Source organism: Macaca thibetana, chromosome 11 (genome assembly GCF_024542745.1).
Source record: "Macaca thibetana thibetana isolate TM-01 chromosome 11, ASM2454274v1, whole genome shotgun sequence".
Lineage (NCBI taxonomy): Eukaryota > Metazoa > Chordata > Mammalia > Primates > Cercopithecidae > Macaca > Macaca thibetana.
Genome location: NC_065588.1, coordinates 77229211 through 77241956, shown reverse-complemented (window position 1 = coordinate 77241956; position 12746 = coordinate 77229211). Strand labels below are relative to the sequence as shown.

The following is a 12746-nucleotide window of genomic DNA, read 5'->3' as shown; positions in this document are numbered from 1 at the left end:
CAAGCTACTTATCTTCCTGTGCATTTGTTTACAGTGTTATAAAAATGCATTATAAGAGTTGTTGGGAAAATTCAAAGAGATAATATACATATAGTGATTAGCATAGGGCCCGACACAAATCAAATTCTTCATAATTAGTATTAGAACAGCAGTACTATAGTCTTTGCCATTGTCATCGTTTTGTTATTACTATCACCATTATCATTATTGACGATAATACAACAGGTTACTAAAAAGAATGACTCAGTAACAAGCTAGAGAATAATCATGTTAGTTTCCTTCTCTTTCTATTACAGACTCTCTACATATCTTATCATATTTTTGACTCATCCCATAAACACTCAAAGGAAGCATTTAACATTTTTAGGTCATTTGTTTTCCAAAGTTTGGCAACGTCTATGGAATAACACAGGTGAGAGACACTGCAACTCATTGTCCTTGCACTGGATTCCTAAAAAATGGGATATTCTTATTAAAACTAAGGGAGCCAGTTGCAATGCAATTTCCAAGAAATGTATCTCTGCACTTAACATATGCCATTAATCAAGGTTTGCCCACCTGCATATCTTCTGCTTGAAAATGCACAAGGGAATTAGGATCAAGATAAAAAAGAATGAAAGAAAAATAAAAAGAAATAGTACACATCAAGGCATTTAAAAGTAAATAAAACCAACAACTTACATATAATGAAATCCTATATTTTTATTGAGAGGTTGGAGGAATAAATTTTCAAGTGTTCGTAATTAGATAAATCAATTGGCTATTTATGATCATGTTCTTACAAAAATAACATTAAAGCATACTATAAGCAATGAATAATGTGGTCATTATAGATTTTCCTTAAGCCAGAAAACCAACAGAGTAGTTTTAAGGAAGAGATTAATATTGCTTTCTACCATCCAGGAAACATTTCTAAAGAAGCTGTAAAGTCATTTAAACCTCCCTTCCTCCCACCTTTAGGACTGTCATACACCATAAAACATTAAAAGTTTATTTTTTCAAAGAACAGCTATTTTTTATTCCATATCTGGAATGTTTTAGAGATGTAGACCAAATTTTAAAAACTCTTCTTATATCACTATTTTAAAAGAAAAGTAAAAACTTTAAACAGTTTCAGTGTAGAAGAGTTAAAAAATTTTTAAAAATCTAAAATCAATTGAGACTATTTTTAAGAAGCAGTAGAATATATTTAGGAGCACAGATGCTAAATTCAGCCGGCCTGGGTTGAAATCTTAGCTCTGCTATTTACTAGTTTTATAAGTTTAGGCAAGTTTCTTAAGAAACTATCTTTCCAAACCCATGGAGACAATAAAAACTTAGCTAAGAGCTGTTTTCATGATAACGGCTGTTTTATGATAACAGATAATAAAAAGGTTAGCTATTTTATGATATACCTGATAATATTTATGTACTTTAGCTGACTAAATTATCCCAACAGTCATATAAAGTTATTACTTCCCCCTCAATCAGTAAAGACAGGCTGGATTATACCATATGATAACGACTGCAAAACGTCAGTAACTTGCAAAAATAAATGTTTATTTCTCACTCATACCACTCCATTGTGGGTTCAGGTAGACTCCCCAAAACATTGTCATCTATACGTTTTTGCTCAGCAATCCAAACAGCTTCTATTCTACATGTACTTCCACAATGGCCATGGCAGATGAGAAAGAACTAAGAATTGAAGCTCTGGCAATTAACTAAGTGAAAAGCCTTGCTCCTCTTACTGCAGTGGCCAAAGCTAATCACATAATCAATCACGTCTATGTGGGGAAGACCAATCTTCCTACATACTAGCAGAGGAGAATAGATGAGAAAAGAAATGACACAAAAAAATAGTAATACGCATCACAGTATGTATGTTATAATTCTTCTGTATTATAATTATTTGAACCAAGATATTGTTAAAAGAGTACAGGCAAGATTTTTTTTACCAGAAATCAGTTTTCTCCACTAACTGATTCTCAACATTTTTTCCTTCTAACCACCAAAATTAGGATATCCAACAAATTCCATTGATAACAGTGGCAAACTTCATCTGTACTTCAGGAGGGAGAGTTGGGAGGGAGAATTAGAGGAAGGCACAGTCTAGGTATTTGTGGTTTATTATAGAAAAATATTTGCTTCTCAATTGAAAATCAATGGAATTCTATGAAAATAAGAAAAAGAGTGTGGAGAGAAAGCTAAGTGAGATTAGTGTAAAAGTGGACTTTTCTAAGCTCCCATGCTCTCATTAGATTAAAGTTATTTAGCAAATGGTCAATAATACCGAGCAACTTTTTTTTTTTTTTATTCTTACTAAATTTTTCTACAGATATCTATACTGGCCAGATCTACAGTAGAAATTGAGCATTCTTTTTCTTCCTCCTTCTTCTCTTCCTCTTTCCTTCTTCCTCCTCCTCCTGCTCTTCTTCTCCTTCTCCTTCTTCTCCATCTTACCAAATTTATTTTACTTAACTGCTGCATCCACTTAGGAATGACATCTTGAAAGATTATACTTGGCAAGTGTTATTATTCTACCATGAACACCTTAAGCGAAGGTATTCCTATTGTCCAGAGTCAGGTCATAAGTCAAAGACCTACAGACTTTAATTGCTTTTCCTCCCTCTTAAAGCAATTAAATTAATGTTTTAAATTATTAAAGCCATGTAATTAAACTCCATCCCTGTCTAATTTAATATTTGAAAGAGTTTCTGTTTTTTATTATCCTCAGATTTCCAACTGGACTCCTTCAAACTCAAAATTCACAAACTTTAATTTTCCTAAGATATTATAAAAATAATACCTCTCTTTTCTATGCACTGTTCCTTACCTCATTCAGCTAAACACTGACAAAAACAAATATAATTAATACCTTTAATGTAACAAGTTCCCTATCCAAATAGTTTAGATAAAGGATTTGAGTTCCACATTCACATATACTTGAAACTGTAATTTAGAGAGGTTATTACATTCATATATATAATTGCAAAGATTCATTAGCCTCCTACACATTTTTCTTATAAATGTCACATCACAATGGAAAGCAATGATCTCCCTCATAGAGTTGCTGCTTGTTGCTTATGAAAATAGAATTAAAAAAAAAAAACTCAAAAAAAAAAAGCAGCAGCAGCAGCAGCACAAATAAATTCAACCACTGTATTTTTTCCCCCTTTCAACTAATACTATATGTGGCATGACAAAAGAAAAGTAAGCCACCTTTCAGGAGGTGATAAGACTTTGGATTTTCCCCCAACACCTGGTAGTTGATCAGTCACAGCCGATTGAATTTCCATTGTTCATTGATTGCGCCATCTGCCAGGCAATCCATCCTTGCTTATGTAATTGCAGCATTCCTGTAGTTCACTCTGTTCTGTCCTTAAGGTTCAGCAGCATGACAGGCTGAGAAAATTAGATACGGGACAGTACCAAGCTACTGACCTTCAGAATATGAAATAAGGCCCATCTTTTAAAACTGGTCTTTCTTGATGAGGTTATTTTGAGAGGCCTTATTTCTAACAGGCAATTTTTCTTGCCAACCAGATACCTTCTTAAAATATTTTTATATCTATAAAATAATGATGATTTTAAATTTTAAATATACCTGTACTGTGTACAATGCTATGAATAAATTCATTGAATTTAGAGTTTGTCAAAAGGAGGAAAATTCTTCCTCTTTATATAACACTTTCGCCTTCAAACCAGCATTAAATGTAACTTTAAAAATATCTGACAAATACTGAATTTCCCAAACAATTTAATGTAGCTGAGCATTTGTTTGCCAAAGAGCCGAAGTTCAATAGGGGGATTAAATTGCTTTCTGGATACATGAAATCCCCATTATATTTTCATTTATTTTCCTTTGACGCAATCTCAAACTCACAGAAAATTTGCAGTTACAACATTAAGCACTTTTTTTCCCCTTTGAAACCTTTACTGACATGATACACAAGAACCCTAGAATAATTTAATATGTAATTGTTACAAATAAGGACATTCTTCTAGAGATCCATACTATAACCATCAACTTCAGGAAAGTAATATTGACACATTACCACCATCCAATCCTGAAATCCCATTCTGGCTTCTTACTTGTCCCCAAAAATATCGATTATAGTGAAAATATTCAGAAACTACCTCTTGCATTTAATTCACAGCTCTTTGGTCTCCTTCAATTTAGTAGCCAAAAATATATTTCAGGTTTGCCAAGACTTGGCAATCTGACTTCTGGAACAGTTGCCTCGATATTTGGAGGAAAAGATTCTGAGCTTAGCCACTGGAGCTATTACTACTAACCCAGGTCTAGCCACTACTAACTAGCTGTGTGGCCTTGAGTTTCAGTTCCCTCATATGTAGAAAGGGCATGATAATACTAACTTTGCAGCATCTGGGGAAGGAATAAATGGACATACATGACTCTACTATATAGCTGATAGTTCAGAGAAAGGACTCAACAAATACTAATTATCTTTTCCCTTTTCAACTGCTTCCTTATCCTCCCTGTCAGACTCGCAAACGAATGTAGAGATATTTAGCTCACTAGAATCACTCTAGTGTTTAAAAAGAACAAACAGATCTACTGAGTACTTTTTATATCAATTTTGAGAATTTTGCAACCTGTTTCTTTCAGTAGCTCCTAGTAGCAAAAGCAAAAAAATAACATAAGAAATCACACAAAGTTCAACTTGCAAAAACAAGGAGTCCTGTTGAGCAGTAGGCTTCAAAACAAGCAAAATTCCTTTCATTCCTGTTTCATAATTTCTTCACTTCAGAATTTAAACATAGATTTCTTCTTAAAGGGAGAAGAGGAAATAAGGAATGAGGAAGAAACTGTATTTTACTTGACCCAGATACCACCATACCGCCATATATTATCCTGTTTCATCTTCCTGTCACTGTCGAATATCCTCATGGAATGTTTTTGCCTATACCAGTTCACTCTGTAATGCGCTATTCTGGCTTTGGTCCTCATCTCATCATTGATACCATATTATTGAAAGTCATCAAGGATCTCTGAGTCACAGCAGATTTTTTTTTTTTCAATTCTCAGTAGCCTCAAAGCATCTCTAGAGTCCTTGACCACTATTTTTATCTTTTTTCTCCTTTACAATGCATGACACTAAAATATCTTGCTCTTTCTTTTCCTCTTTCTTTGAATGTCTCATCCATTTCCATAGTTTTTTTTCTCCCACTTTTTCCCAAAGTTCAGTCCTTTTTCTCTTCTCTTCCCTTTCTTTCTCTCTTTCTCTTCAACTTTCATAAGCTTCTACCTCTCACCTCTTTAAGATTTATACTAAAATCTATAATTCTACATCAAGCTCTCTCCCAGTTTTCAGCCTCATAGTTTTAATTGCCCCATCAGTTCCTCATCTGGACACTTAAGTGAGATTCTTACAGTTACCATGTCTTTACTTCCCTGCATCCCACTGCCAAAAAGTCACTATGTGTAATTTAATTTTTATTCCTGACGTTTCTCTCTTTCTATACCTCCTGCTATTATCCTAGTTCATTAGTCACACTATTTTATGTTCTCGTTACTCTGTGTTTCCCAATATCCCTCATTTCCCAACCTACCAAGAAATATTGAAATCTGAAGTCAAACTTGGCTTCTGATAATACTTTCATCCTATCACCGTCTTAACAAAATGTTTCCATGGATCATTACTGCCTTACTAGGCACTGCAAACAAAAATGCTCACAATGGAAAAGTTAATGGCTGGGACACGCAAAGTGTAATGCAATAGGGGTGAGGACAGTGAATAACAAACAAGCACATGTACCATTTAAAGGGTCAGCAGCTGCTCAGTTCCAGCAGAGTTGCTGTGCAGGAATACTGACCCATTGCTGACAGATATTCCGGTTTGTTGTTGTTGTTGTTGTTTGTTTTTTTGAGACAGAGTCTCACTCTGTCACCAGGCTGGAATGCAGTGGCACAATCTCAGCTCTGACTCCCTGTATCAAGCGATTCTCCTGCCTCAGCCTCCGAAGTAGGTAGGATTACCGGCATGCACCACCACACGCAGCTAATTTTTGTATTTTTAGTAGAGACGGGGTTTCACCATGTTGGCCAGGATGGTCTGGATCTCCTGACTTCGTTATCTGCCTGTCTCAGCCTCCCAAAGTGCTGGGATTACAGGCGTGAGCCACCGTGCCCGACCCATTTTTTCTTCTTTAAAGAGAAGACCAAGGGCCAGACACGGTGGCTCACGCCTGTAATCCCAGCACTTTGGGAGGCCGAGGTGGGCAGATCACAAGGTCAGAAGTTCGAGACTAGCCTGGCCAACATGGTGAAACCCCATGTCTACCAAAAAAAAAAAAAATACAAAAATCAGTTGGGTGTGGTGGCGCACATCTGTAATCCCAGTTACTTGGGAGGCTGAGGCAGAAGAAACGGTTGAACCGGGGAGATGGAGGTTGCAGTGAGCGGAGATCACGCCATTGCACTCCAGCCTGGGTGACAGAGTGAGACCTCGTCTCAAAAAAAAAATAAAATGCCAAAAGCTGATTTTGTTACAAGAAATTTAAATTTTTAGATAAAATATTCCAATTTTTAAATGCTAACGAATTAAACAAACAAAACTTCTAGGTCAAACAAAGCCTATCTGCGGGCTTTAAGGCATGTTGTGACCTGCAGCCTAAGAAGTAAATGCAAATGCCTTAGCTTGCTACTCCAAGCCTTCTAAAAGCAGGCCAAAACTATTTTCTGGGCCGGGCGTGGTGGCTCAAGCCTGTAATCCCAGCACTTTGGGAGGCCGAGACGGGCGGATCACGAGGTCAGGAGATCGAGACCATCCTGGCGAACACGGTGAAACCCCGTCTCTACTAAAAAAAATACAAAAAACTAGCTGGGCGAGGTGGCGGGCGCCTGTAGTCCCAGCTACTCGGGAGGCTGAGGCAGGAGAATGGCATAAACCCGGGAGGCGGAGCTTGCAGTGAGCTGAGATCCGGCCACTGCACTCCAGCCCGGGCTACAGAGCGAGACTCCGCCTCAAAAAAAAAAAAAAAAAAAAAAAAAAAAAAAAAAACTATTTTCTGAAAGTAAGTGCCAGCAACTCAGACAAGCCACTAAAAGCCAACTGGTTTACTATAACTATCCTCTAAGGACACTTGGCTTTTCTTACCTCGATGTTTTTGTCATCTTGTTCTCTGCACATAAATGACTTTTATCCTAAGTCCTACTTTAAGATTCATTCTAAATGCTACCAGTTCCCCTCAAAACTTATTGGACCACATCAGCTCATGGGAATATTTCTTTCATATTCCAAAGATAATCATATCTAGTTTTATGTGGCAGGGACAGTCCTAGGCACTTTACAAGCTTCCCTCACCCAATTTAATCCTTAGAAATAGATACCATCATGATTCTAATTTTGCAAATAAAGGTATTGAAGCTTTCTCAGCTTAAGCGGCAAAGCTACAGTTGAACTCAAGCCTGTATTGACCCGGTGAAGAAGGAAGAATAAGAAATTTACATTTTGGTCATGTATTATGTGACAGGAAAAAATTTTTAAAATCCTTAACATAACTCAAAAGACCATTCACAATATGGCTCTCTCCTTCCATCTCAAGATAATTTTCTGTCATTTCTTAAGCCCCAACCATGTAAATCTTTTTAAGTTTCTGGAACTTACTAAACATGTCTACCTCATGGCCTTTGCATATGCTATTTTCTTTCCCTGGAATGTTCCTCCCCACTTCTCACATGTCTAACTCCTACTCATTTTGATCTCAATTTAAACATCATTTCCTCTAGACCCATCTCATGATCCTTCTAAAGAAGACAATATCATATCCCTTAAGAAAGATTGTATTACCTAGCATCAATTGCAATTCTAAATTGTGTTCATCATGTTGAAAACCAGATACGCATGTTCTCGCTTATAAGTGGGAGCTAAACACTGGAGACATACAGATATAAAGATGGGAACAATAGACACTGGGGATTCAAAAGGCGGGGAGGGAGAGATGAGGCCAGGGTTGAAAACCTACCCGGTACCGTGTTCACTATCTGGGTGATGAGTTCAATGGAAGCCCAAACCTTAACATCACACAACATGTCCATATAACAAACATGCGCATGTACCCCTGCATCTAAAATTTAAAATTCATTTCTTTTGTAATAATTTAATGCATGTCTTTCATGCTGCTGTGTGGTGAGTTCCTTCACTATCTCTTTCATCATTTTCTCTGTACTGTACATGCAGTGGGTGAATGATTAATGTCCTTTAATTCTTATAAGCCATTTTAAGACTTGGCAGGATTAAACAACCTTAATCTAAGCTACTAAGGAATTGAGATCCTGCATGTTGAGAAACCCACACTATTTTGACTACAGAAATGTTAGCCAAGCTTAAGTTATTTTCTAATAATCTGCATTTAGTTAGTCTTTTCCTTTTTGGTTTATAGTCACTGTTAATATATATTGATTTCTTAAAAAATGGTATATGAGAATCCTATCATTGAATGTTGTTTAGATAAAAGTAAACTAAAATTGGAATGCAATGCTTCCATAGAAAGAGATAAATTGATGGCCCAGAGAGTCAACCACAATAAATAATAGAAAACTGAATTGACTAATCCTTCAGAGAGTGGCAGCTGGATTTAAATTTCAGGATAGGCAGCAGGATGTCTATCAGGAGAAAATAACCAGAAACATCCACTTTGTTGTTCCAGGATTAAAGAAATTACTATGATTGCAGTTCTCCACTGAAGTCTCTCTAATAGAGACTTTATTGCCCAAAGAGCCAGGTTTCAACAATATGGAGTAACCACCAAACTGTAAGGAGAAGCAATTATGTATAAATCCCTAAAGCACCTACCCGTAATTTGGATTTGTTTTTTGAAGGTCTCAGAAATTACAGGACTGGAAATGCATTTAATAGAGTCATTCACTACAATGGAAGTTCCCTTCCATATATCACCCTTAAAGATTTCTACTCCCTGTCTATATTACTGCATGCATAAAATATTGCATAGCTTATGTCACTGCAAAAACTAATATTCAGTACTATTTATGTGCTGAGACTTTTGATAAGCCTGAGGGTTCTGAGGGGAGTTTACTCTTATGAACAACAAACAGACAAGCTTATAATGAAGAATCTCTCTTGCCTCTGGGAAGCCAAAGGGCATCAGAGACTGTGACTACACATATGCCAGCTGCACAGAGGACAGAACAATTAGCTATAGCAATCTCGCCTTGTTTTGCTGAAGCACTTGGCTGTCAATATCTCCCTTCTCCAGATCTCAGCTTCAAAGAAAGTAAGTAAAGCTCCTTCACGCCAAATTGTGCCTAAACCCACTTATCACCTCCCAAAGAGGTGTTTTGTTTTATAGCAACAAAAAAATCATCAAAGCTATGTATCCAGTTAGTTGACTCTCACTTTAAAAATTTATATGCCAGCTCTGCCTTAGATCTTGGGGATATAAAGCCAAACAAAATGAAACAAAAGTAAATTCAGTCTGCCCTTGAGTTTGGCTTTGTGGAAAATTGCTAACCAATCAAGACTATCTTCACTTAGGTATCCAACGCAGTCATAGATTTAAATTGAAACTACTGACTAACTGAAATTTAAGATTGGTCTCCTACGTCTACTTCCCTCCCAACCCTGCTTGCCCAACCAGAATTCTTGTAAGATTGAATCGCACTGCTGAAATACATAGAGTCAAAGCTTTATCACTTCTTCACTTTGATTTTCTGGGCATGAGTTCAAGACTGAAAAGATAAAGAATTCAGACACAGTGTTATCAAATGTTGATCTATAAAAATATAGTGACCCTTTCACAAAATTTCTCATTAAAGACTTCTTATACATACAAATTTTAGAAAATGTAGACAAGCAACTAGATATTACAAAGAGAAAGCAAGTTATTGGAAAGGAAATCTCCCAGTCTTAAGCTCTACTTGCTGGGTACGTTGACACTCACTTCCAAGGCTCTCTCCTGGGCCTTTGCTGATCCCCGATTGCACTCTCAGATCACTACAATCTGTCCTTTCTCCTCCATTCCTATTGCCACTGTCTTAGGTCCGGCCCTCACTGTTTTTTCATTTAGAATATACCTGTGTTTTCTTAACTGAATGCTACGCACATTAGTTTTCTAATGGAGATGGCCACATAAAATCATTTATAGCACCATGTTTTATGACAGATATTTGTACATAGAACTTTGAGAAACAGTGATGCAATAATCTCTGTGTTTTCATCTGAGGAACACTAGGAGAGTTTCCTGCTCCTAAGATAATTATGGTCTGAGAATACAAAGAAAGCTGTTCTTCCTCTAACATTTATAGGGCCTAGTGTATAAAGACATAGTCTTCATCCCTTACTAAGTTAAGCCTCCACTTATTTCCATATTTGCATTTCGGGAAAGTGAAACAGAGATTAAGTCACTTGACAGTGAACACACAGTCAGTAACTGTGAGAAGCTGAACTCAAATCCAGGTAGTCTGGCCTCAGAGTCCATGCTTTCAATCTTTATGACTTCTAGAAATCAAGGACCAGGTTTCACTCATTGTTGAACACCCAGTGCCTTGTTCACTGTCTGGCACAGAAAAGAGGACCAACCAAATACTATTGAAAAAAATAATTGATAGGAATGGGCAAGGTGCTCAGATTCTAAAGGGGACACCATGTCATCTCCACACACTTATGAGAGGACTGGGCATGGTGGAGACACAGAACAGGCTCTTGCCAACTCCATTCCAGATTTCTTGCTCTAACCACAGAGCCATTCGTCCACTGCAAACCTGACCATGTCATTCCCCTCACCTCATTGCTGAGCAGTGTTTTCCAAACCTTTTTTTTTTTTTTTTTTTTTTTTTTGTTTTGAGATGGAGTCTCGCTGTGTCGCCCGGGCTGGAGTGCAGTGGCCAGATCTCAGCTCACTGCAAGCTCCGCCTCCCGGGTTCACGCCATTCTCCTGCCTCAGCCTCCCGAGTAGCTGGGACTACAGGCACCCGCCACCTCGCCTGGCTATTTTTTTGTATTTTTTAGTAGAGACGGGGTTTCACGGTGTTCGCCAGGATGGTCTCGATCTCCTGACCTCGTGATCCGCCCGTCTCGGCCTCCCAAAGTGCTGGGATTACAGGCTTGAGCCACCGCGCCCGGCCTTTTCCAAACTTTTACAGGAGACATCCTCTCTAATGGCTGGCAGATGAGAGCAATCACACCCCCAGCGGGCAGGCACATAAGGAGCCACACTGAGATAATCACTGACTGTGCCTCTCCCTCAGTATCTGAGCAAGCTTGATATTTATTCTACAATGTGTCTCTGTTTGTTGTAACACAAAAAATAATGCTTATAACTTCTTATAATTCCAACTCCAGGTAGAAGACTTTACAAAATACCATGACTTCTAACATCACCTGGCCTATATCTATCTGTATTCTTTCTGGGTACCCCATACTGCAGCTTCATATACACAACAGGCCTATGGATCTGGTCCAAGCTACTTAGCACAGTACCTAAATCCCTTCCCAACCTAGCCCCCAGACTCGCCACTTCCCCTCCCACTTCTCCAGCCACCACAATCATTTGCAGTCACTGTCTCAGTCACATTTCAAGCTGTTGTTCACCTCTAGAACTTTGATAATTAGGGTCTTGTCAACTTTGAGAAGACATACCCATCCTTCCAAACCCTTCTGGGGTGTGATTTTATTGAAGTCTTTTCTCAACCCTCCCTCCCCACAGTATGAGGATACTTAGTTATAATTCCCTAGTTTATTGCACCACTTGCTTTGTTTACATAGTAGCTCCCCTACTAGACTGTGCCGTCCCTGGAGGCAGGACCTTGTTTTAGTCCTCTTAATATTCCCAGTGGCAAGCAGAGCCTTGCCAGTCAGGTAAATCCCCGTTTATGGGACACTGGGTTCACAATAGGTAACAGGGTCTCTCAAGAGCAGAAGGCAAGAGAACTGACTATGAAATTGAAATGAAACACGAATTGAGGGATCTGAACACATCTCCAGTTTCAATTTTCTTTCGTGATAGAATGCCAGATTCCAGGTCCCAGGGAGGTCCTGGGGCCCAAAAAGTTACCAGGGATGGGGGATCGGGTTGGCACAGAAGTCACTCACCAACTGGTAGAGGGCGAGTGTTTGTTCTCCAGCGTTTTGGTCCAGGGCTTGTACCAGCTGATCTGCTCTGCAGCTTTGCCCCAGAACCTCTCGGGGTCGGTCACCGAGGCTGTGAAGTGGGTCTTGTACTCGCTGCCACTGCCGGAGGACAGCGCCCTGCAGCCCCGACCTCCGAGACCGCCCCGCGGGCCCGGGGCCACTAAAGCCCTGAGGGCCGCACCGGCTCCCCGGGCCGGAGAGGACCCAGGCAAGGTCCCTCCGAGCCCCCCGGCGCCGGTGACTTTACGACATTGCAGCCAAGAGGGTTTCATCTCCGCCGGCCACCCGCGGTCCCCGAGTGTGCGACAAATGGGACTCTTGCAACTTCCTGGGGCCTGAGAGAAGCGAATAGGAGGCGGGGGCAAATTCCGAAGTGAGCCCGGAGCCCAGAAGTTTGGAAGCCACACTAGAGTCGCCAGGAAAAACCGACCTGGAGCGACCAGAGAAGCAACAGGCTAAAGTGGGGGCCCCGGGACAGGGGTGTCACAGCGCAGTTGCAGCAGGTTAGTTGCGCCGCTGCATGAAATCCAAACCTCTGCACGAACTTCCAACCCCCAGAAAAATCGCGCTCAAACTCCAGAACGTCCTCCTGATTTCAACACACAAGTACTCTTAGGAGGAGGCCAACGGCCCAACTCTCAATTTTCAGTC

General features: G+C 39.4%; 1 protein-coding gene across 1 annotated transcript in view; it reads right to left on the bottom strand.

Moving 5' to 3' along the window:
* ACSS3 (acyl-CoA synthetase short chain family member 3) overlaps positions 1-12746 on the bottom strand; it is a 182035-nt gene extending 169289 nt beyond the window's left edge. Inside the window, exon 1 of the mRNA XM_050749257.1 lies at positions 12057-12746. Coding sequence (XP_050605214.1) covers positions 12057-12367 — 311 coding nt within the window. The 5' untranslated portion in view covers positions 12368-12746. The remainder of the gene's footprint in view (positions 1-12056) is intronic.